Genomic DNA, 24,126 nt, shown 5'->3' on the forward strand with positions numbered 1-24,126 from the left:
TAGTTCGAACTACAACAGCAAAACATCATTATTTATTTAACGGTATAAAATTATTCAATAAATTACTCCTGGATATATCTGAGGAAAATTATGACAGTTACAAAAAAAAACAATTTAAAATTCTCTAATACCACCTAATAAATTTTCTTACTGTTTTAAATTATTTATTTATTTATTTTATTTCAGGGAAATCAACAGTTTACAATGTGGTTCATTTATACACGTGTAATTTACCTAACTGAGAAACCAATTGCAGATTTCCGCAATATTCTATTCTATTATGTATGTAAAAATTTAAAAACTATACTTACAAGAGCTAAAAAATATTAAATTTATCGAAGAAAGCAAACACTTAGTGGCTTGACATTATACAAAATGAAACAAATACTTTGTTTTAAACCACTTTATTTTTATTTATATTTCGTCGACCGGTTTGGATTGAACCCAAATATTGTATAAAATAAAGTGGTTTAAAACATAGTATTGTTTCATTTTGTAAAAAATATAACGTTATTCAAGAGGGAGATTATTATAACATGAGATTATTTTAACTGGAGATTATTATAACAGGAGATTATTAAAACAGAAGATTATTATAATGTAATACTACATAATATATGTCATTACATAATATAATAACATTTTATGCAGTTTGGTACACGTTTAATACATTTTTAATATAGTTTTTATATTTATTTTGGTTACATTGAAGATAGAATCAGAGAGAATGTTATTATACATATGTTGAACATATTCTTCTAAGACAAGCATTTTTATTTTACAAGATTACATGAGCGTGTGTGCCGTGTAGGTACTTTCAAATCAATTCTGCTTAATAAACTCCACATATTATGTTTCTGCTTATCATTCCTTGGTATTATTTATAACTAACCTGTTTTTATTACTTTTATTGTATTTTCTTGTAAGGCTATTAATAGTTTTTGTAATAATATTTGCAATATAAATATGTAAAAATATATTGTTGTCCTCTCCTAAGCACAAGCATCTTACTTATCAGAAAAGTGATTTAAATATTATTTAATATTATGTTGTAAATATTGTAACACTAAAGATGTTAAGAAATAAAAATAAAAAAAATATTTTTATTTTGAACTTAATGGTATTAATAAGTTTAACTCATTAATTAAAATATTGCAATTTGAGGTTGAACTAATTAAGTTAAATATAATAACAGATATTATTATATTGAATACGTAACGACAGAAGTTCTGCGTCGATGGTATTGTATCCTCGTGACCAATCACGAGTAGATATTATTTTGTATACATAACGACGGCCGTGCTGCGTCCACGCATTTCGTCGATAGTATTGCGTCCCCATGGCCGTTGGCGAATTTGTACATTTTTATGTATTGTTTGAGTCCTTGGTGAAGCAAAACCCCAGATTTGGCAACATTCAGTTCATTTACAACGTTGCCACTTAGCACTCAGAACTAAAAAGCGCCTTGCGCGGGTGGACATTTTTGTAAGATGGTTTACAGTGGACGGTAAATTGATATCCCGACCTAAAAATGTCCGACCGCCCTCTGCAATGGAGCGAACTGGCGCGTTATGAAATGATACATTTTTACTAAGGATATCGTTGTAAAAAAAATTGTCACACGCCTGCGCCCAGTAGGTACGTTTGTATACAAGGTGCAACAAGATATTCATTCAAACTTCTCACTATCAATAGACAGTTTGTTGTCAGGTCTGGTGTGTTTCTGGATGTCAAAAAAATAAAACATAAATATATATACATATATTTTTTATATACCGCACAAGAGTCTCAACCGCTCCCGTCTGGAACAGCGAGACTGTGGCATCCCCAATCTGAGTACTAGGGTGAAGGTATTGGGGAGGGGAAGAAGATGAGGAAGAGAAATGTAGAAAAGTACCTGGCTATTTATATCTGGTCACCAAACACGGCAAAAGCTTGGAAATAATGTTTCCATTCGGAATGGTGGTCACACACCAGGGCGATAATGAGAGTATATTTCACTCTGGAACGTGCTGCAAACACACTTTATATTATGTTTAATGTATTAATTGTGAAATAACACAAACAAATAAAAATTTATTAGCGCACGCCGGGTTTGACCGTCAGATAACGGGCTTCGGATTGCGAGTCGAGAGTCTTATCTCTCAACCACAGATGCTGTAATTAATTAGTTAATTCACTAGGAACGTGAAAACTTCACTAGAAAAGTAAGAAATATTTTGTGTTGTTTATTTATTTGTTAATTTATTTATTACACCTAATAGACGTTTACATTCTAGTTTAATAGTTGAGTATCGCAGTTATTATAAATTCTTCAAAATTAAAACAATAGAGAAAACAAAATAGAATGAAAAAAAATAAAATGTTACAACAAAAACGCATAATAAAATAAGATACATTGGTAAAAATGATAAGAAGTCTCACATAAGTAGATATTCAAAATAAAGAAAAGATTGCAAAAATTATAGATGTCTATTTGTCTCGATATATAAAAGAATTAAAATAAACAATATTTATATTGATTATTTTTAAGGTGAAATATATCTCCCATATCAGAATAAGTCATGTAATCCTAAGGGGTTTAATAATATAAGGGGCATAACAACGGCCTAAATTTACCTTTTGAAACTCTCAAAACAAATCCAAGAGTCTTAAGGGCCGTATATACGGAAGACGTAAAAATTAAATCGACCTTCAAAACGCCATGTAACAAACAAATAATATACACTCGGACGCAAGAATATATTATTCAGTATGGACGTGAAACCTTTAGTAGAATAGTCAGCAATATACGGCAGACGTAACAATTAAATTAGAGTGAACGGACGTGAAACCTATATTAAAAGGAACCTTCAATATACAAAAAATATACACCCGGACGTGAGTATGTACGTGACGCTAGAAATGTATGAGAGTGTAATAAACATCAAAACCTGCATTATTATGAATATTAAAAAAATATGATACTAGCGATTATCGTGAGTAAAACATAGTGCAATATTCACAAAAACAATCTAAAAAAAAGAACTAGAAGTGCTGGACGCCCAAAGACGGATTTACGCACGGACGCAATAAATGTTGTGGGACCTATATATATATATATATTTTATATTGTAATTCAACTCAGTTTTCACTCATTTATCATCTTTAGAATGATAATTATGTATAATACATCTATTGGCCTTATTTATTGTCACCTTTTACTTATTCAAGTTTTCTTCATGAGGGGCCGTTCAAGTATTACGTAAGCAGATTTATTACAATTATTTACCCCCTCTTCCCCCTTGTCACCAAAAGTAAGCAAAGCTCTTACCCATGCTTACGTAAAAATTGGTACCTATATGCATTTTTCTGTTAATGTATTCTGTTTTATAAACAATTCAACTTTGGCGAAAGAGGATCAACGGTAACACAAATTTTAACTTGCTTTGATTTGCTTACAACACGTCAAATCGTCAATCGTACTGAAACGAAACAATAGATTGATGGAAGAAATTTTGACAAGTGAGTAGCGCGCTGTAATTCCCCCATTCGCTTCTAAGGGAGTACCTAAACGTATTAATTATTTGTGGAAATCCCCGAATATGTATTCGGTTTTCAAACATAGATAATGTGTGTGTTGCCAATGTGTAAAAAAAAAATAACTACTGCTGAGCAGTGCTGACGTAATCACTATCTCGACCCCCCCGCCCCCCCATGTCATCAAAAATAAGCAAAGCAAAGACCCCCCTGCCCCCCTATAGTGCTTACATAATACTTGAACGGCCCCTGAGCACTTACCAACAATTATTATAATTAATCAGTAATCGATATTATGTTCGTAAAAGGTAATTGGAAAGCAGAATACATCAGTGACGAAAGTCCAAAGGAAATGATTTTGAACGGGCTTTTGCAAGGAAACACTTACACGATCCGTGTAAAGGCGTCAAACCGGGGTGGTTTCAGTCCTCCCAGTGCCTCACTGATAGTTGAAACTTACACTGATTTGCCAACTGTACCCTCTTTCGTGCCATGGACAGCAGGTGATCATGCTACCTCCACACAGTCTATGAAAATATCCCGTAAAGTCATGCTTGGCAACGAATTGAATGACTACCAACATGGTTTGTACTCAGTTTACATATCTAGCAATTTATTTTTCAATTTATGAATATAATATTATGCAGTAGTAAGGTACTGCCTCAGTTACATCATATTATGCCATTGATGGGAAAATGGGAGAAGTTACAAGGTACTTGCCGATTCAATACTTTATTTTTATTTTACATATTGTCTCTGGGCTGTTTACACATCCACTGTTAATAACGCCCTTGCAAGTTACAACATCAATCTCATTAACACAAGACCCATGATAAAGCACAAGTTCTTTGAACTAAAGATGGTTTATTTAAATATATTATTAGTAAAACAAATTCTCCTGGTTCTGTGGTGTTATAAATGGGGAAAATTTCAAGAGATTATCACTTTCCATAAATTTTACAAGTTTTATTCTTATAAATATCCAACTACTTGTTTAATAATACTATTTTTGTTTTTGCAGCGGATCCAAAAATTTTTATCAGTTTGACAATTGCCGGAGTTAGTGTAAACTTTCAATGCCTTGTAAACAGGGAAGAAATTATTACTTCGACCAGAATGAAAGAGGTGTCAAATAATTGGCTGGTAATCTCATTTATTTATTCATATTGTTAATTAGCATCCAATATTTTTTAACATCTGAAAATTAAGAACATTTGAAAAGAACTATTAAATGGTGTGCAAGCATAGAATAAAGAAGAAAAACAGAAGTGCCTTCCGCACAAATTAGAATGGAAACAAATATTCTATTTATCCCAATAGTCCAGCACTCTGTCTGACTTACAGTCACTCGACATTGTATATCTCCATCCGATTTGAATTTCGTAAACATAGTTTTATATTGGCAATTTAAGCCGTGATTAATAGGCAAATAATTGGATCACGAAATACGCCCACAAGGCATTTCTCGCGTTCTTCTTTATTCTTTGTGTATCTATAATAACAAGTTTAAGTACTAACCAAAATCAAGATCAACTCAAGGAAACTATACAAAGAAAAATTAAAATATCTGCTCTGGGTATCGGAGTAAACAGTATGAAAAAAATCACCAACAATCAATTATTTATATAAATGTTTGTTTGTTCAAAATCTTAGATTAGCAAAAGTTCTTCACCGATTTCTTTGAAATTTGACACAATATAGCATTCTAATACACATGTGTTTTTTAAATAACAATATTGTATAGATGTCACCTGTGACAGGTAAAAACATGCTTTTTTTAAACAACAGCGCCATCTGTTGGACAAACATGCTTTTTTTTAAAACAGTGCCATCTGTTGGATGTAAGAGCAATATGCGCTATTGTTTCTCTATCTGCACAGACAGACTGAGCTACAGCAACGCATTACAGGGTACAGTCCTTGTTTTGTTATAGTTATTTGTACACCTATCATAATAATGTTTTTTTTCCTTATTCCAAGATATCCGCTGATGGAGAAACTAACCTGTTGGGTGATTTCCTGAAATATACAGATATGAACATTACAACTTCTTCCAGTTCTCCCAATGCCGATTGGGCAAAATCTAGCATTCACAAACCTGTGGTAAAGAAAAACGTAAGAATCTTTTTTTAATATTTTACCAATTTCTTTTATAAACCATTGTCCAGTGTCCCTTTCTTATTATTACTCATTATGCTTGCATTAATCGTGAATCTCCACATTTCTCCACATCCTTGGTTTTACCATACATACGCCTTCAGAGATCTCAGTGGCGGCTAGCTCTAAGGAGCGTTGGAGCAAATAGTATCATTTAAAATCAAAGCAAATAAGAGTAACAAAAGTATTAAGTTCAACCGGCTCAAATTTTCGTTCTTTGTATCACATGTCATAAGTCACGTGGTGCCAGTGAATTCTATATCGCTCATAGAGAAACCTCATCCGGGAACATCAATTATCTATATGTTTGATGTCGACCATAGTATTAAAAATTCTCCGAAACGTGAATGGCGCCCGCCTATGCCTTTTAAACTCTTCGGTGAGATGGCACCACTTTATTTTACATTTCGCACACCGATCATTCCAGCAGGTCGGAATAAGCTTCAAAATTGCCAATTCCTAGTATCTTTCACTTCTAAAGGTTTATCTGACCTGACATAGGGATAGATTGGCAATATTTTTAGCGTACTACCCATTTTTGTGAGTACGAACCGCTATTGATTTCTACAGCATTCAGTCTACTTTCATCCTTCTTCTGCCAGTTCCATGCCCCATTGCCATATGTCATAGATATTTCCATAAACAATATTTAAATATTTAGGCCAAAGGTACATACATTTATGGTATACATATTGTGATGTGGTGTATTTCAAAAACGGCTACAAAATGGCATTAACCATTATATGATGTGGTGGACAAAACTTACGTTAGTGACGTTGTGGGTACCGTGTCTTATATTTTTCAAAACTACTTAAAGTAAAAGTTATAAGTTTTGTTTTTTTTAGTATTAAATTATCAATCACAAATCTTTACATAAAATCAGAGTTGAACTTAAAAACTGCAAAATACCTTCCACAAAAACATAACCATAAACAATAATTAAAATCTACAAAAATGTTGCATCTTTGTTACTAAAACATAAACAGTCTTAATATTAATTTAATATACAAAAGAACATGGAAAAGAAACAGACAAATTGTTCAAAGATGGTTGAATTGGTAATATATAACTAAGTATTTAGTGAATGTAAACTAAAATATAAAAAAGCATGACTAAGTAACAAATTTAAAAGCCGAACTAAGTAATAAGTTTAAAAATGGAAGTAGAACAAATGTAATAAATCTACATAATGCATTATACAAGAATATGTGTGTTTATAAGTGTACTGGACGGATAGAGTGGGAGACAGGTTTTGGCTTTGTAGCGGGATGAGGGAATGTTAAAATAATAATAAATTAGCAATTTAAATATAAAATTAGGTACAATTAATTGAATCATCATGATTTTGTGCTATTCATACCCTAAATGTGATAAAATGCACTTATGTAACGATAGTAACTAGCAGTGAATGATGTTTCCAAAATAATAAATAACAAACTTTTAAAACTTGTGTTCACAAAGAAACAGTAACTTTGAACATAAAAATAATAACAAAAGATAAACTTACACATTTTCTTGCTCTAAATGCGACACATCTTGCACAATCTGGGATTGAATCTTTATTTTATACTTCGTCTTACACTTCCTCCAATAATAGCCAACACTCAATAGTGTCTATCTTTGCAAGTTTACAATTAAACTGAAAAAATAAATAAAAACAAACATTAGTAAGTGACCTGGTGAGTCCCGGGGAACCGTAAGACTCGTAAATAGAATTTGTGCTTATGTAAGGGAGCTGTCTATCCTCCTGCACCATCTCGGTCAGAATGTAAGAAGAAGAGAAAGATGGAGGGAGCTTCCACGTCACTTCAGGGTTAAATGCCAAATCATGAAAAATGCAAGTTAGGAGGTATTGGCAGTTCACGGGCGATATGTGATCCATTATGTTTTGCTAAAACACATACATTGTGTCAAAACGCACTGTGTAATGGGATAATTATTACAAAAAGATAATCATTGCATTTTTATAATTTTTAAGGCATCACAGTGTGGGACCAGATTTGAAGTGATAATCACTTACCGTAACATTATTGGGGAAACCGTGCCCGTGCTACTAAATATGTTCGTTGGAATAGGAGGATTGAGTATTGGACCTCTGCCCTCAGAATTTATTAAACAAGATCCTGAATTTACCGTGCTTAATTTCAACCGGTGGCCAAGTCAATCTACTTGTCCCATTGCAAGCATACTGTTCAAATACAGTATACAAGGAGTGCTTAATTGGACCCGTGAGTACTACATTGTAATTTACTATACATTTAGAATTTACTATTCTCTATCTAATCTATTATAGATACTTCAATGGTTTTATACTAAATGGTTTTTGAATCTCGAAAAATATTAGGGTAGTAAAGCTTGTTATATGGCATGATTTTCATAAGAAATCTTTAACCCTTTCACACCCGCATTATTGTTTCCACATATATAAAATATGTAATGCTTGATAATACCTCAGAAAATTATTTGAAAATTTTTGGTATTGAAATTATTTTTTTTTTTTTTGAAATTTGTTAATTTGGATTAACATTGGATGTCAGAGGGTATTTTTTAAATAGTAAGGTAAAATAAACATAACCGAAAAGTAATACAAATAACTTTTTCAAGTCAAAAATTCACATTTACAATGTAGTGATAATCTCTAAGGTACAAACAAATAACATTTTAACTAAAATTCATTCAGAAATAATCTAGGATAATAAATCTTTAAAAATTCGCCATACTAGTCGAAAACATGTCCGTCACTACCAGTGTTAATTTGAATGAACATTGAAATTCATTTACAATATTCTGGCAAATGACTGTGAACAGTGAATTGAACTGATGTTATTATTATAGAACACATCTTAATGCGTTAAAATATTTGTAATTCGAGTAGGAAATATTGATATCTCACCTTAAATTAAGTAATCAATGACGGCAGAAATTCGATGAAACTCACAATCAGCAGATGTCAAAATATTTATCATTATTGTAGCGGGAATAAGGATTTCAACAGAGCAGAAAAAATAGAGGCCACAGAAAAGATTACAAGCTATAAGAAAACAAAAACATGACTTTTCTAAATCGCTACCGTTACGATAAAAAAATTCACTAAGTCCATGTTAATTTGAATTAACACTGGGGCTGAAAGGGTTAACACTGAAAAATATTATGTGTATAATTCTGGGGTTTAGGATCACAGGGGCCTATCTATATATTGGCGTGCTCATATGCCTATCTCTTAAACTTCTGTACATACGAGATAGAGCTTTGTGTCACTAATAAATATGATTATGGCAATACCGAAACCAAGCTTAACTCAAAACACCAGATGTTGTAGTTAGTTCCCTGTGATCCTAAGGCCCCAAATATATTTTGTATTTCTCCATGAATGTACAATCAACAAAAGACATCAGCAACTTTTTCACAAATTTTCAGTATTCGATCGTGTCACAAATCCACAAACGAAAATAAGCAATCTGACGGAACTAACTATATATGATGTCATAGTGCTTGCTCATAACGGTGCAGGGACAGCCATACTAAACTACAGTTTCTTCACCTTGAAGAACTACCGACAAGGTATCAAACTGAAAACAAACTAATATGTAGTGAAGAAATAAATAAATTCCTTGATTGATAGAATTCTCAAATTAACAGAATTGTCGGATCACCGGAGTTTCAGAACTACTTAGTTTTCACTACCAATTTGAATTTTTGACATTTGAGCCATTACCATTAAACGCTGGTTTTCGGCCTTTTCCAGCCTTTTATCAACATTTGTTCTTCTGTCAAACATAACGGTCATGTTGTTATGCTTGTCATCTGTTCAAATGCAGGCATTCCCAAAGAATCGGCGTTAACGTGGACCTTTCAAATGGATGTGGTTCAAATACTCCAACCGTAGTGTTCAACTTAAACCTCGCCTCACTCTGTGCATTGGTTTGAGTTACTTTTTATTGTTTTTAGAAACCTCGACAACCGGTGATGATCACAAAACAATATTTACCAAAATTTTTGGCACTGGGATATTTTCTCGGTATTCGATAATGTACTTTGTGTTACTCTTCACTACTGCTTCAATAGCAGCTGTGATGCTGTTGTGTTATCGTAGAATTTGTAAGTATATATTTCCCTCTTTTTTAAAATTAATTATTAGGTAGATAATAATTGTTATTATTGTATTTTCAGGTTTATTTGAATGCTTTCAGCATTTTTAACTCTCCTTGTGCTCTTTTTTCAGGTTTATAAATTAATTTTCAATTTTTTTGTTTTGTAGGATTGTTATCTCTAGTTTTTTAATTAATTCATCGTATTGAGTACTCATAAATTCCATGCTTTTTTGGGTGTCCTGTTGTTGCTTCTCAATTTTTTCTATTCTGAATTTTTCTTCATGTTCAATGTTAGCACCCTATCCTCTAGTGTTAGCCATTATTTACTGTAACAACCTGCCCCGGTTTTAGATATTGAAGTAGAGGTAGAGTACCGATGATGACAGTTAGATATATCTTCACTCATGAGATTGCACTCTGGAATAAATAGAAATTATTTGATGGTCAGGGAATAAAGGTGTTTTAGGCAAAAAGGTTGATATTGATGCTGATTTCGACGGCCCCTATGTGTAGTAATTGCCCTTGATGTATTCTTCTTACACTCCTTTCTTCGTTTATCTGCTCTATACATGCCAAAACCATCTAAGCATCCCTTTCTCCGGAATTCCACATTTTTTGCATGCTTATACAAAGTTTTTCCAAACATCCTCCTCAGGAATATCATTTCTACAGCATTTAGCCTAGTTTCATCCTTCCTCTGCCTTCATTATACATTATTGATAATTCGTTAAAACCAATTGAAAACCTTTGTGGCAGAGAAGCTTACTTAGGATCTTAATCCTTGACGGAAGGAGAGAGGCTCCTCCGATTGCATCTCACCCCAGCTGGAAACTTGAGTGGCAAACGGCCAACGTGGGAAATGCCCATCTCATACAGGACCCCACCGAGAGACAACCTGGGTTCTCATTGCCTCACAAAACCTGGTCCGCCATCAATAGGTTAAGGTGCTCCCAAAGCCGCTGTGCCCACATGATGCACAGATGGGGCCTTAAAGTCGGCGATGTGTAATTGTGGTGTGGTGCAGACCACCGAACATGTGGTCAACGAATGCCCGCTCCATTAATTCCCGGCGGGATTGATGTGGTCCACATTGCAACGCCTGAGGACCTAGACGTCCCCATCTGACCCCCCCCACCATACAAAAGAAGAAGAAGAATCCTTGACTCTGGTTTAAAATTATCTACTCCTTTTCTGACCTTTCCATTTCGTCTCACTCACCATTTCTTGCATAATTCCCCTGCTTCTGGACGGTGGGAATCTTGTATGGTACATATTTATATATTTTACTACAAGTTCATGAAATTATGCATTATAGAAAATTATTAAAAATGGATGGTCTAAGCATAGACGAAACATGGAACCACATAAAAGTGTGTCTTTGTGAATCTGCTAGGGAGGTTTGTGGAATAAGTACGCAAGGTAGGAAGAAAGGTGATGCATGGTGGGATGATGAGATTAAAGCACTGGTCTCAGAGAAGAAGAAAGCATGGTTATGTCTGATTGCGGCTGGCAGTGCTTCCAGCGAAGAGAAGTATCGAGCGAAAGAAGTATATAAGGAATGTAAGAAAAAAGTAAGAGTTGGAGTGAAAGAACGAAAGAAACGCCTGGAAGAGGAAGAAGGAATGAAAATGACAAACCATTTCCAAGAAAACATTAAGTTGTTTTATAAAGAAGTCAAAAGGTCCCGGAGTGGCCCAGAAAACGGAAGCATGAAAGTGATAAAATCAAAAGATGGAAAAATGTTGACGAATGAGGAAAAAATAAAAGAGAGATGGATGAATTATTTCGAGGAAGTCTTCGAAAGCGAAGTGAGTGACAGTGATTCCAGCGGTGAATCAGATATGAATGACGATGGAGTGAATGTTACCGAAATTAGCATGGATGAGATAGAAAGTTCGATTAAATGTATGAAGAATGGTAAGGCTGTCGGGTTTGACAATATTGCTGCTGAATATTTTAAAGGAGGTAGCCGTATAATTCTCACATGGTTGTGCAATCTTTTTAACCAATGTTTAAAGGAAGGTTATACGCCTTTAGACTGGAGAAGGGCTGTGATAATGCCATTATACAAAGGTAAAGGGTCACGTATGGAATGTGGGAATCATAGGGCTATTAGCCTGCTAAGTTCAGTTGGCAAGCTGTATGGTAGAATTTTGATTGAAAGAGTAAGAAAGGAAACAAAAGATAAAATATGGGATGTGCAAGGTGCTTTTATGAGTGGAAGGGGGTGCATGGACCAGATCTTCTCATTGCGTATGCTCACTGAGAAGTTTCTGGCAAAAAACCAGAAACTTTTCTGTGCCTTTGTAGATCTACAAAAGCATACGACCGAGTCGACAGGAAAAAGCTATGGAAGGTGTTGTCCAAGTATGGAGTGAATACATATCTGACTCAGGCAATCGCGTCTCTGTATGAGGGAAGCGTTGCAAGTGTTAGGGTAAACGGTGGTTTTACGGGGTGGTTTGATATAACAAAAGGTGTTAAACAAGGCTGCGTAATGTCACCGTGGTTATTCAATCTATACATGGATAATTGTATGCAAGAATTGAAAGAGGTGGGATTGGGCGCGAATTTGAATAATTTGAAAGTATGTTGCCTGTTGTATGCTGATGATGCGGTGCTGATTGCTAATAGTATAGAAGATCTACAGTCTCTCGTGTCTAGGATGAACGAAGTATGCATGAAGAATGAGTTAATGATGAATGTAAGTAAGTCTAAAGTAATGGTGTTTGAAAGAGAGAGTACGAAAACAGTGTGCAATATAATTGTGAATGAGGAATACTTGGAGCAGGTGGATGAGTTTGTGTATTTAGGAAGTATGTTTACGAGAGATGGGAAGGCTGACAGAGATATTGAAAGAAGGGTAAATGCAGGTAATTCCGTTAATGGAGGACTGAACGCCGTTGGCGCTAACAAAAAACTGTCCAAAGAAGCGAAGTTAGCAGTCCACAACGGAGTGCTGGTACCTACCTTGATGTATGGAAGTGAGGCATGGAACTGGCAAAGAAAGGATGAAAGTAGATTGAATGCTGTTGAAATGAGATCCCTGAGGCGTATGTGTGGTAAAACCATGTTTGATCGTGTGAGGAATGTGGAGATCCGCAAAGAGTGTAAGGCTGATGTAAGCGTAATGAGTAAGATTAAGAAAGGGACGCTTAGATGGTTTGGGCATGTAGAGCGAATGAGCGAAGATAGGAGTGTAAGGAGGATATATGATGCAAATGCGAATGGTAGCAGAAGTCGGGGACGCCCGAGGAAGACATGGCACGATCAAGTGAATCAGATACTAGAGTCGGGCCATGTCAAGAGTCAGAATAATAGTCATCTCATCAGTATGAGACGATGTATGAATGTGAATGAGGCAAGAAGTGTGTGCCAAGACCGAGTTGTTTGGCGGTCCGTCCTCTCTGCCTACCCCTGCGGGGAAACGGCGTGATGGTTAGTTAGTTAGTTAGTTAGTTATTAAAAATGCTTTTTTCTCATTCCCTCCTTCAGCTGCTGCTAAAGCCAATAGAAAGGACAGGAGTGAAGTAATGTTAGAGATGAACGAACTAACAAACAGGAACTCCTTGTCAAGAAGTCAAAGTAGTAATCTGTCAGGTATTTTACCCTGAGATAAGAAAACTCACATACAATTATTGTTATGTTTCTGCTATATTGCTATTTTAATTAACATTTTACAATATTTGACCAATTATAATTTTTTGTAACGTTATTATAAAATAATCAGATTATAATTCATTTTATTGATTATTTACTCAATTTTCTCAATAAATATTCACAAAAGGTACACGGTGTTTGGAAAATCGTAGTGCAAGTGAAACTGGTGAATGAATCTACATTGCAAATAGAGAACCCAAAAAAACTGTTTTCTCGATCTGAGTATTTTTTTGTATATTTTTTCTACAAATAAAGGGTTAAAGACTTTTGAAGCCAGATCTATGCTTTGTCGCATTGAAAGACATCAAACAGCTGATATTATTAACCTCCTTTACTTTACCTTTGACTTGATTTACTCAAAAACGAAAGCTCAAATTAAAGAAAGTTTTGAATTTAATGAAGTTATGAAGAAAATCCATTCTAAATGTGAAGTGGATTCACTAGTTTCCCTTGTATGCTACGAGTTTGTCTCCAGACAATGCGTACTGTTATTCCAGGCTTATGCATCATGTAAGTCTAAAAACAATGTGTTGTCTCCAGGTGCCTTCATCAGAGATGCCATTGTCCCTTGCCATACATTCCAATCACTTGAACGACGCCATCAAAGCAACCACCAGGAAACCTCCTTCTCATCCGATATCCCGATGTTCCTCCCTGAGAACCTCACCACTCACGATCCATCTACTCCTCAGATCACCAATGAAGGTCGCAGCCCTATTATTCAGCACGCACATCACCTCCCCCAACTCAACAATCACTCTCCAAGACTAACACCTCTATTTCTTCTTGAGCGTGATTTCCCCCAACATACCGGGGCGACTCAAAGTCAGCATAGTCATCATGGTAACCGTAGATATCCCGCCTCACAAACCATCCGTGAGCCCTCGTCCCCCACGGTCACCCATGAACTACACCATCCCCAGATTCACAGATCCTACGACTCCCCGGCCACTCCTTACTTCCACCGAGTCACCCAAGAACACCATAAGCCCGTGATCAGTCACGAGTGCCACATCCCCATGGAAACCCATGGGCAATTCATTCCTCCAGCCCCGACAGAGCACCAACGCATGCCATGTGATACTCACTCCAGCTCCTCTGAGAACTCGCCCAAACGCCACCCTATTCAGGTTCTTATAATATTATGTAATTTTTATTATACTAAAATTTTGCCTATTGCACCTGACGAAGGTGATTTTTTTTCTTTATTATTTCCTAATTTTAAATCTTGAAAGTGTAGTGTATAGTTTATTGACATGTGTTTCAGTTTGCCCATTGCACCCAACAGAGAGGCTATATCCTCTCTGTATACGACACCAGGGGGAAGTATAACAGAATTATCATTTAGGGGTTGAACCCCTAAAATCCTCCTAGTATCCGAGGGATCAACTGGCAGAGGGATTAGCCCATAGAGGCAGGCTAGAAACTTCAATAAATAAAATTTAAAAAATGATAAAGCCAACACACAGACAATACCATACTTGATAGAGTGACGTTTTTATTTTTGTCTCTAACTAACGCAACAGAGGTAATTTCCAAAGGCAAAATGAATATATAAGGTCGACACTGGGTTTAACTGTGCGAGGGGATCAACTGTCCGGGGTATTAACGGTCGGGGGAACAACTGTCTGAGGGATCAACTGTCAGGGGAACAACAGTCGGTGGATCAAAAATTGGGTCACCATAGATTTACATAATAATAATAATAAAAACGTTTATTTGACAATAATTTTTTACATGTTTGCATATAGTTTGTACACATACATTTAGATGATTATATTGCCAAAAGGGCAACTGCTCAGCTGTACATTCCGGATTTCTCCGGGAATGTAGCTGGTTTTCAGCAGTGCCTTTAATATAATGTGTTATAAATCGATAAATACAAATTTCTTTAAAATAAAATAAAATATAAATTCAGGATTAAATTTACATAAAATACATAGATAAAATAAAAAAAAATAATAGTCACAAGTAGGTGTCCCTTTCATTTTAAATTCGATCAATTATGATGTTGTGCGGTTGACTGTGACTGTGCTGTCAGCAACCATTCGCTGCAGAGCTTCTTAAAGCACTGCAACGATGTTGTTGTTCGAATAGGCAGTGGTATTTTATTCCAAAGTTTTGACGATGAGTAGCTAAAACTACCCTCAAAAACAGCAGTTTTATGTTTGGGGAGAACAAGTAAATGGTCTCTTTGGCGTGTACTATGTGCATGTGAGTCACGGGACCACTGCAGTCTGTCAAACAGATAGGAAGGAACCTTTGAATTCATCAAGTTGAACAGTTGACACATTTGATGTAACTTCCTTCTGTTCGACATATTCAGTATTCGATGCCGATAGAGGTAAGGCGAGATATGCTCGCGTCTCGGGACATTATAGCAATATCGGACACATGCATTTTGGACTCGTTGTACTTGTTTTTGGGTTTTTTTCAATAAAGATGGACCGTAAACTGAGTCTCCATAGTCCAATATTGAGAGAACAAGACTATCAGTAATAATCTTGCGTAGTTTTACTGATATGTTATCTCTTATATTGTACAATAGACGAAGCCTCGAGTAGCACCACTGTGACCTGTTTTTAACATGTTCATCATACCTCAATCTACCGTCCACCATTATTCCAAGGTTGCGCGCAGCATCAACAAAGGGAACGGTGGTTTCATGTATTTTTACAACATGTCCTCCATTTTTTACGCATGATATTTTTTGCTTAGTTCCCATTAATAAAGCAACAGTTTTTTGAGGATTGAGAAGTAACGCGTGCTCCTTTGCCCAACTGCAAACTCTACGTAGGTCACCATTTACCATATCCACTGCCACATGAGTTTTACTTACGTCAAACGATAAATATAGTTGTGTGTCATCAGCATACATGTGCGAACCACAGTGTTCAATAGATTGCATCATGTCAGCGGTATATATAGCAAAAAGCAATGGCCCTAGTATCGATCCCTGGGGTACCCCTCTTGTTATTATAATGTCAGATGAATATTTTAGAGTCCCATTACTATCCTTGCAAACTGTGCGCTGAGTTCTATCTTTGAAGTAATTTTGAAACCATTTTATTGCTTCATCGTCAAAACCAAAGTAACGCAACTTTGCAATAAGTAATGGAATGCTCAGTAAGTCAAATGCCTTAGAGAAGTCCAGCAGAACTAGTATCGAGGCTTTGCCTGCATCAGTGGAGGCAAGAATATCATCTGTAATACATTGCAGAGCTGTTGTAGTGCTGTGGCCTTTACGAAACCCCGATTGATGACGAGGTATAATCCCGCATGTTTCAGCGTAGACTACTGTTTGCTCAAACACAACTTTTTCGAGTACCTTGGATAATGCTGGTAATATGCTAATCGGTCTGAGATCACTAATACTTGAAATTGGTTTCTTTTTCGGAATTGGTGTGACTAAACCATTTTTCCACAGTGCTGGAACTATACCTGTCCGTAATGATTGGTTAATAATGGTTGTTATAGTGCTGAGTGCATACGGAAGTATGAGTTTAATCATTGAGATACTTATTTTATCGCAACCGATAGCGTTTGATTTGATAGTATGAATGTATTTTGATATTGTAGTTTCATCAACTATTTGAAGTGAAAATGATTTTGCTATAGAGTGATTTTGTGACATAACTTATAAAAAAATATCATCGTCAGCACAGACTGCATCTTGATCTTGCTTGGGCTTGATTTTTTTGTGTCTTTAAATGTACAAAAAAATAGTAAGTTACAATAATAGAGAAAGAACTAGGTACATACATTTTATAAAGCACCATCACTGTATTTGAATAAAAATTCACTTCATTATGTATTTTCAACACATAGGTACATTCTTTATGTAAAATATCTTTTTAAGTATACCTTGTACAAATTCTGTTTCAGACACTTACCAATCGTTTTTATGCCCGTCTTTCCACCCAGGAATTGAGTAGCTCAGATTCGAACCAGCCCAACTCCAGTCAGCCAGAATCGTCTCCGTTGCCGATACAAATAAATCATCCGAGTAAGTACAGTATATTCCACAATCAACGCATAAAAAAATCTGGATTTTCAGAAAAACACAATCCTGATAAATTAGCCGGAGACATTGCGTTAAGTGACTTAAATACCATCAGCAACGTTTGAACACGATTCTTTCAGGACATTTGAGCTAGTGAAGATTTTTGAGATGCTCTGAAATGTGGGAATATTAGATACGCGCTGATAAATGTGATGAATCTTTCCGCAGCGTTGAAAATGTCCAGGTTGATAGATTTTCTATTCTCTTGAAAAATCTTATAAGAGAGTTTCATAGTATTTTTTTCTTAGATGTAAGAAGTTTATTATAAATAGGCCACTTGCATCACTTTTATTTTTTTTGGTTAGGTCAAAAATTATTCTTTTTTTTTTTTTAAACCAAATTTGAATCTACGAAAACATACCATTTTTTATAAAGTTGAAAGACCGGACATAACTTTAATGAATGCGAAAAAAATAAAAAAAATCGCGAAATTGGATAAAAAATAATTTTTAAAAATTTAAGCCGCCAATCAGAAACCAAAGAAACATACGGACTTAATATCTCAAAATACTGACCCAGAGCGGACTGTGTTTTATTGTTTAAATATGGATTCATTTAAATACCGTAGGTCAGATATAGTCAAAATAACTAATGATATTATACAGTTTCTTTGTGCAAAAACCATTATTGCTGTAATAAAAAGATTTTTCATTGTACCGAGAAATTAAGCTGTCAGAAATGCAAAATGTCAAAGTTAACAGAAACCTCAGTGTGGCTATTTAATTATTCTTTTAAGCAGTGTGGAATTTTATAAAAAATAAATAAAGATAATCGTAGACCAGGCATTTTTATGCAGTGACATCACAAGCTTAAAAAAATTTGTTTTGATATGTTTATTTATTTTATTAGTTAGAAATTTCGTTTCTATCTTTTTTAGTAACATTTTCGTAATCTTAGTAGAATGATTTTTTCAACAACTTTTGTAATATATTTTTGCAGAACATCGAATCAACAAACTGACGGCAAACATAATTTCTAGTGATTCATCATCAACCGACACAACTCCCCCACTACGCAGACCTCCCCCCAGGTATGTTAAATAAACGTTGAGTATTCACATTAAACACAATGTATCAATCATAAATAATCTTAACCCTTCAGGCCTCTGACATATTGACCGTTGTATTTCTTAAAGAAGCTGTCAGAAATTGGGAGAATTTGTGTGTATTTCTGCTTCTCAATAAAATCCAAATAAACAGGATATTACTGTTATTTTTATAAGCAATAATTATTAGCCTGAAACACTCATCCACATTGAAAAATCTCCTGATAAAAGATACATGACGCTAACGGGACTTGAACCCGTGTCCTTTCGATTTCCGGTCGACAGCTCTGACCACTGAGCTATGGCGGCTTATCGCTTATCCGCGAAATAATTCAATATATACTAGTGTTTCATTCAACAATTACTGCTTGTTACATTTTTTCACCTGAAACAACCAACTTTATTTTATATGAGAAAGGCATTGTAAGTGCTAACTCTCTCACTAGATGGCGTAGAGACAAATTGTCTACATTTTTTGGTGAAAATACTAGAACTTGTCAGATATTAATTATTTTTTTGGTAAACTAATGTTTAAGACAAGATTTTTTATGCATAGCACAAAGGGTAACAATTATTTTTATAAGCATGTAAAAGTTAATTCGTGAGAAATAGTTTGGATGCAGGTGAATTCTCTAGTTGATGTTTCGTATATATTTTTGTCAATTGATATCTGTATCTGTTTTTTCTCCTTAATAAAAAAAAAATAAAAAAAAAAAAGTGCTTATAAAAATAATTGTTACCCTTTGTGCTTTGCATAAAAAATCTTGTCTTAACCATTAGTTTACCAAAAAAATAAGAATATTACTGATTGTAACCGAACACTAAATAGGATATAACTGATTTTAACCGAACACTAAAAACTGTTTTGTGAGGTGATGAAATACACATACAATCGTACATTTTTAATAGAATGCTGAGAGTACAAGGTTTCATTTCACACAAGAATCCTATTTCGTGATTTCCAATATCTTATTTACTACCCGATTGTATATAAAGTTGACATTATCTGTTTTCATTTAGGAGGTTGCACAAACGATCTAGCCTGGCGAGCATCCATTACAGGGATGTTGAAGACTCCTCCCTAAAGACCTCCAAACAAATTTTCAAACACCGGCACCAGAGTCACTCCTTTTGCGATCTCCGAGATGTCTCCAGAATACTACACACAGATAGCCCTATAAATATGTTCAGAGTTAATCCCAGAGACGGACCCTCATTTGTGGGGCAACGTGGAAGAAAGCCGTCTTGCTCTTTTCACTCTGACGACTATTCCGTTTATGTTTAAAGATTTATCAACTACTTTTTAAAAGGGATGATACAAGGGCTTATTTATTGTAAGCAGCTTGAGTATTCGAAGATGGTCATTTACGTATTAGTCCAGTCAGTGGGGAGTTTTACCTTGCAAAAGGTTAGGTAGTAGCGATTTTGATATATGTTGTTAAGATTGGGACTCTAAGGAAAAAAAAAATTTTTCGACCTTGGGAGGGTCGAGCTCGACCCGCCATCTTGGATTGAAGGTGCCAAAATTTGTTTTTTTTCAAAATAATTGTGAAGTGGTCGTTTTTACAACCAAATTGTCAAAGACAAACTTAAAGACAGCTAAATTACCTACATTTTTTGTTTAAAGTTTTTTTTTTGAAAGTCTAATAGGTAACGAGTTACAGTGGCGGAAATGTGAATATTTTTCTAAAAAATAATGAAATTCCCAACTTTGTAATTTTTTCGGGTTATTCATTAGTCATTACATAATTATAATAATTTTGTTAACTCATTTAGTTCTCGGTAGAGAACATGGCGCATTTTTTATTGTTGTATCCCCAGTAGGTCTACTCCACAGATATACCAGTGATGGTAGATTTCGAAATTATGTTACATTACTATGAATTATGTTACTATAAATTATGTTACTTAATAACAGTCTTCGTCATCAATGTCATCATCTAACTCATTGCCTGTGATACTGAGATACTGGGCTTCCATTGACAAAATCTCTTCTTCTTCGTCCTCGACATCGATGTGAACCTCTGGCAAATTTCGGCATGTTTGACCATTACAGCACCCACATACAATAGAACACTTCAATCCAGCTTTCCTGCAGCTACATGCAACGCCGCATCCTTTTTTACAATTGCATGAAATAAATTTTAATAAAGTCTCGGGTGCTGGTTTCTTTGTCATTCTTACTGGAACAAGCCCGTTGGTGTCACGTTTCCAGCCCCAGTTTTCTGGATTTTTTTGGATTCCATACCATTTGTGGACTTGATGGTACGTTCTAAATGCATGGTACCGTGCCGCGTCGTTCGTTGGTGGCAAAGAGGCAAGATTGAATTGTCACCCCCGTACAAAGCAACAAGAAAGCGTGTTCCTGCAACTGCTATGTCTTCTGGTGTTGCATCATGTTGTTTGAAGATTCCTATCATGGCATTGAGTCTTGTGTCGTTTTGCACAAGCGAACAAAATTTTGTTTTTCCTTGGTTGAAGAAGGACGATGTTGTATCGCAGCCGCTAAAGGCATGAAGAAACAGAATATTCTCAGCCGCCTCTGTGTATTTCACACTATTCGCGGAATACAGTCTTTCAAAAGTTTTGCCTCTCCCGGGTTTGCGAAGATATATACTACTTTTGGTGGTGCTAATGCTGTCATATGATGAACACAAGTAAATCGCAGTATTGACAATCAACTCATCAGCATCTTCTTCAGCCTGCTTAACTGTAAAATCATCCTGTATAAATTGCTTTGTAAGCATCGAAATCAGACGGACTTTGTTATTTTCATTGGCTAAAAATCGTTCTTGTGAAACTTGAACTGGCATTGTTTCATCGAAAAGAACATCTGCAGACATGTGCTTCTTCGATCGGCGAAGTCTTTTTGCGGTTTTCGTATTTTTTTCACCATCATCAAGCGGATATCCATCGAAAACAATGACTGCATGTGATCCATAGTGATTTCTTACATAGTGAACGTACTTCTCGCAAATTGACCCAAAATAATCATTCCGATTCCATACAACTTTATGTAAAAGATATCCTCCATCCACAACATTAATTTTGCTACCTTCAAGTTGCACGCCTTCTGGAAGTTGTTCGAAAACACCATAAAATGATGATTTCGTACCTTTGCGCATTCCTTCTTCAGTGAAAAGCGACAAAGGAAATGGGACGAGTTCGAATTTAAGGAAATCCTTCAATTCTTCGTCAATTTTATGAATATGGAATTATTATTGTAAAAAAATAACAAAATTCTGTAAAAAAATCTTTTTTTTACTCTTCAGGTCCGAAAGAGTTACAACAAAATTATGTTATTATTTAAATTATTCCATAATTATCTCAAATCAAATTTTTTTTGGTCTTAAAACATTGATCAAGATGTTTTAAATCTGAAATAGGGATTGAAATTCCGTAATAAAGGCATTGATGCAACTAGAGTCTGCAATGCGTAAATTTTACTGGAATATTGACCATCTGTAGACATTGACTCCTCGATAACTAATCCTTTAGACAATGGCCTTACTGAAAACGGCACTGTGTCCCGAAGCTTTCCTTCGGGGCAATGGGAAAGGTTCTCGAATAGAGGAACGCCAATGTCAAAAAGGTGTGTATATAATATAAGTGTCAACATACAATATACACTTATGTAACAAACCCTAACATACACTATCATACTTCATGATTTTACTCACCATTGTTTTCTGTGGTGAGTAAAAAATATTCCGCCAAGTAATTCAATGTGAACTTGATAAGTTGTGTTATAGACGTTGGAATTTGTGTCATTTATTATTTTGTACTATCTCTTATGCTACACATAAAAAAATACTTGAATGTAAAAAAAATTGATATTATAAATTAAGATTTAATTAATCATAAAAAATAATGTATTTTATGCATATTTATTTCTCAGTTGAAAAGTTGCCAATTTTCTTGTTTTAATGAAACATTTATGAACTTTGTGAGTAGATACCTACCTTCAAAAATGATTATATCATTGTTCGGCTTGCAGTGTATACTAGTCCCGGAGAGAGGTCGTACATACGTCATCGACGATCGTCCTTTCCTTCTCACACGAAGTAGAAGATACTAGAACGATGATGTCACGTCTGACCTCTATCTGGGTCTACTTTACTATGAATGTGACAGTTTTTCTGAAAGTTTTTTTCCCACATGAATCACAAACATGGGAAACTGGTGAATCTACATTACAGAGAAACCAAAAAATCTTAATTTTTTTCGATCTAAGCATTTTTTTTTTTTTACCTGTTCTATTTTTTTCGGCAACCAAAGGATTAAAAACACTTTAGTGCTGGGAGTGTGCCACGTGGCATTTTGAAAAAATTAAACTGCTGGTATTAACCCCGTAGCCACCGATTGCTTTCAAATTTGACCTTAAAAATTCAAAAGGTCAAATGAAAAAAAAATTTACCACAAAACGGACTCGAAATATGATGTAGATATGTACACCAGTTTCCCGCTATTACTAAGAGTTTCCGGGCACAGTGATTTGTTGTTTTTCTCTCTTGAATAATTTGTTTCATGCCACATTATTGAATGTCAAACGACGATATCATTTTGTTGGATCGATATTGAAAAGATGCGGGCAGTTTGCTAATTTTGTGGCATGTAAGAATATTTTGGATATAATAACACGCTCTCATCGGATCCAACTGAATAATGTTATGACCATATTATACACATTTATCATACATGTAAAAATATATATTTTTTATCCTCTTGGAATATATTATATTATGTAATTGAAAATATTAATTCACTGAAATTGGTGGAGTATAATTTTGGGTGCAAATCAATCAATTAAACATCAAAATTTCAGTATTTTATGTAAAACATATTTATATAATTTTGTTACATTATCGTTCATATCTCTTAAGGTTGCTGGTTGTTCATTGTTCCAAATGTGTAGTAAGTAGTAACCTACATGTTAGTATAAAAATATTTATGTAACTTTGTTTCACTATCTCTTAAAATTGATGGTTGTTCGTTGTTCCAAATTATATACATGTAATAAATAACCTGTGTATGTATAAAAATATTTATGAAATAAATTCCAGTTCGAACTGATGATATAAACCTGTTTTATTTGTGTTCTCTTAAAAATGGTTTCATTCTACTCAACAAGAAAAGTGATATAAAGTCATTGAAAGTGACGTATTTTTTTTATTTTTATGTGAAACCACACAAGAGTCCCAACTGCTTCTAACCAGCCAAGAAGACTCTGGTAACGCCACTTGGGGAATGTTGTAAGGCATGGGGGAGAAGAATGTAGTTAACAAGGTAGTGGGGAGGGGAAATAGATGGGTAAGAGGAGGGTTGGGAAGGACCTGGATATTCAAATCTGGTCACTAAACACAGCCAAGGTCAATTCAAGCAACGTGAAGCAATTCTGAATATTAGTCTTACACCAGGGCTATACTGAGAGTATCTCCCACTCTGAAACTACTGAATACTATAATTTATTACTTTTAAATGAGTAATTTGTGAAATGACACAAATTAATCAAATAAAATTAACTTGCACACGCCGGGTTTTAAACCCGTGACCACCAGCTTGCTAATCGAGAGCCTTACTCTTCAACCACGG

The 24,126-nt window shown here is 34.9% G+C and overlaps 2 protein-coding genes across 2 annotated transcripts in view; both read left to right on the forward strand.

The window, feature by feature from the left end:
* The window catches only part of LOC149412522 (cell adhesion molecule Dscam2-like), a 73,623-nt gene extending 68,215 nt beyond the window's left edge, over positions 1-5,408 (forward strand). Inside the window, exons 14-15 of the mRNA XM_089645726.1 lie at positions 3,828-3,994; positions 5,400-5,408. Of these exons, the coding sequence (XP_089501852.1) occupies positions 3,828-3,994; positions 5,400-5,408 (176 nt within the window). The remainder of the gene's footprint in view (positions 1-3,827; positions 3,995-5,399) is intronic.
* A 3,690-nt stretch (positions 5,409-9,098) lies between these two features.
* On the forward strand, positions 9,099-19,819 carry LOC149412523 (uncharacterized). Its single transcript, XM_089645727.1, has 6 exons — positions 9,099-9,236; positions 9,624-9,773; positions 13,967-14,556; positions 17,312-17,432; positions 18,429-18,519; positions 19,555-19,819. Exons 2-6 carry the CDS (start codon positions 9,704-9,706, stop codon positions 19,817-19,819), a joined length of 1,137 nt encoding a protein of 378 aa, XP_089501853.1. The 5' UTR covers positions 9,099-9,236; positions 9,624-9,703.
* The last annotated feature ends 4,307 nt before the right edge of the window (positions 19,820-24,126 follow it).

This window comes from Hesperophylax consimilis, chromosome 23, assembly GCF_061612785.1.
Source record: "Hesperophylax consimilis isolate HC1 chromosome 23, BYU_Hcon_1.0, whole genome shotgun sequence".
Taxonomy (NCBI): Eukaryota; Metazoa; Arthropoda; class Insecta; order Trichoptera; family Limnephilidae; genus Hesperophylax; species Hesperophylax consimilis.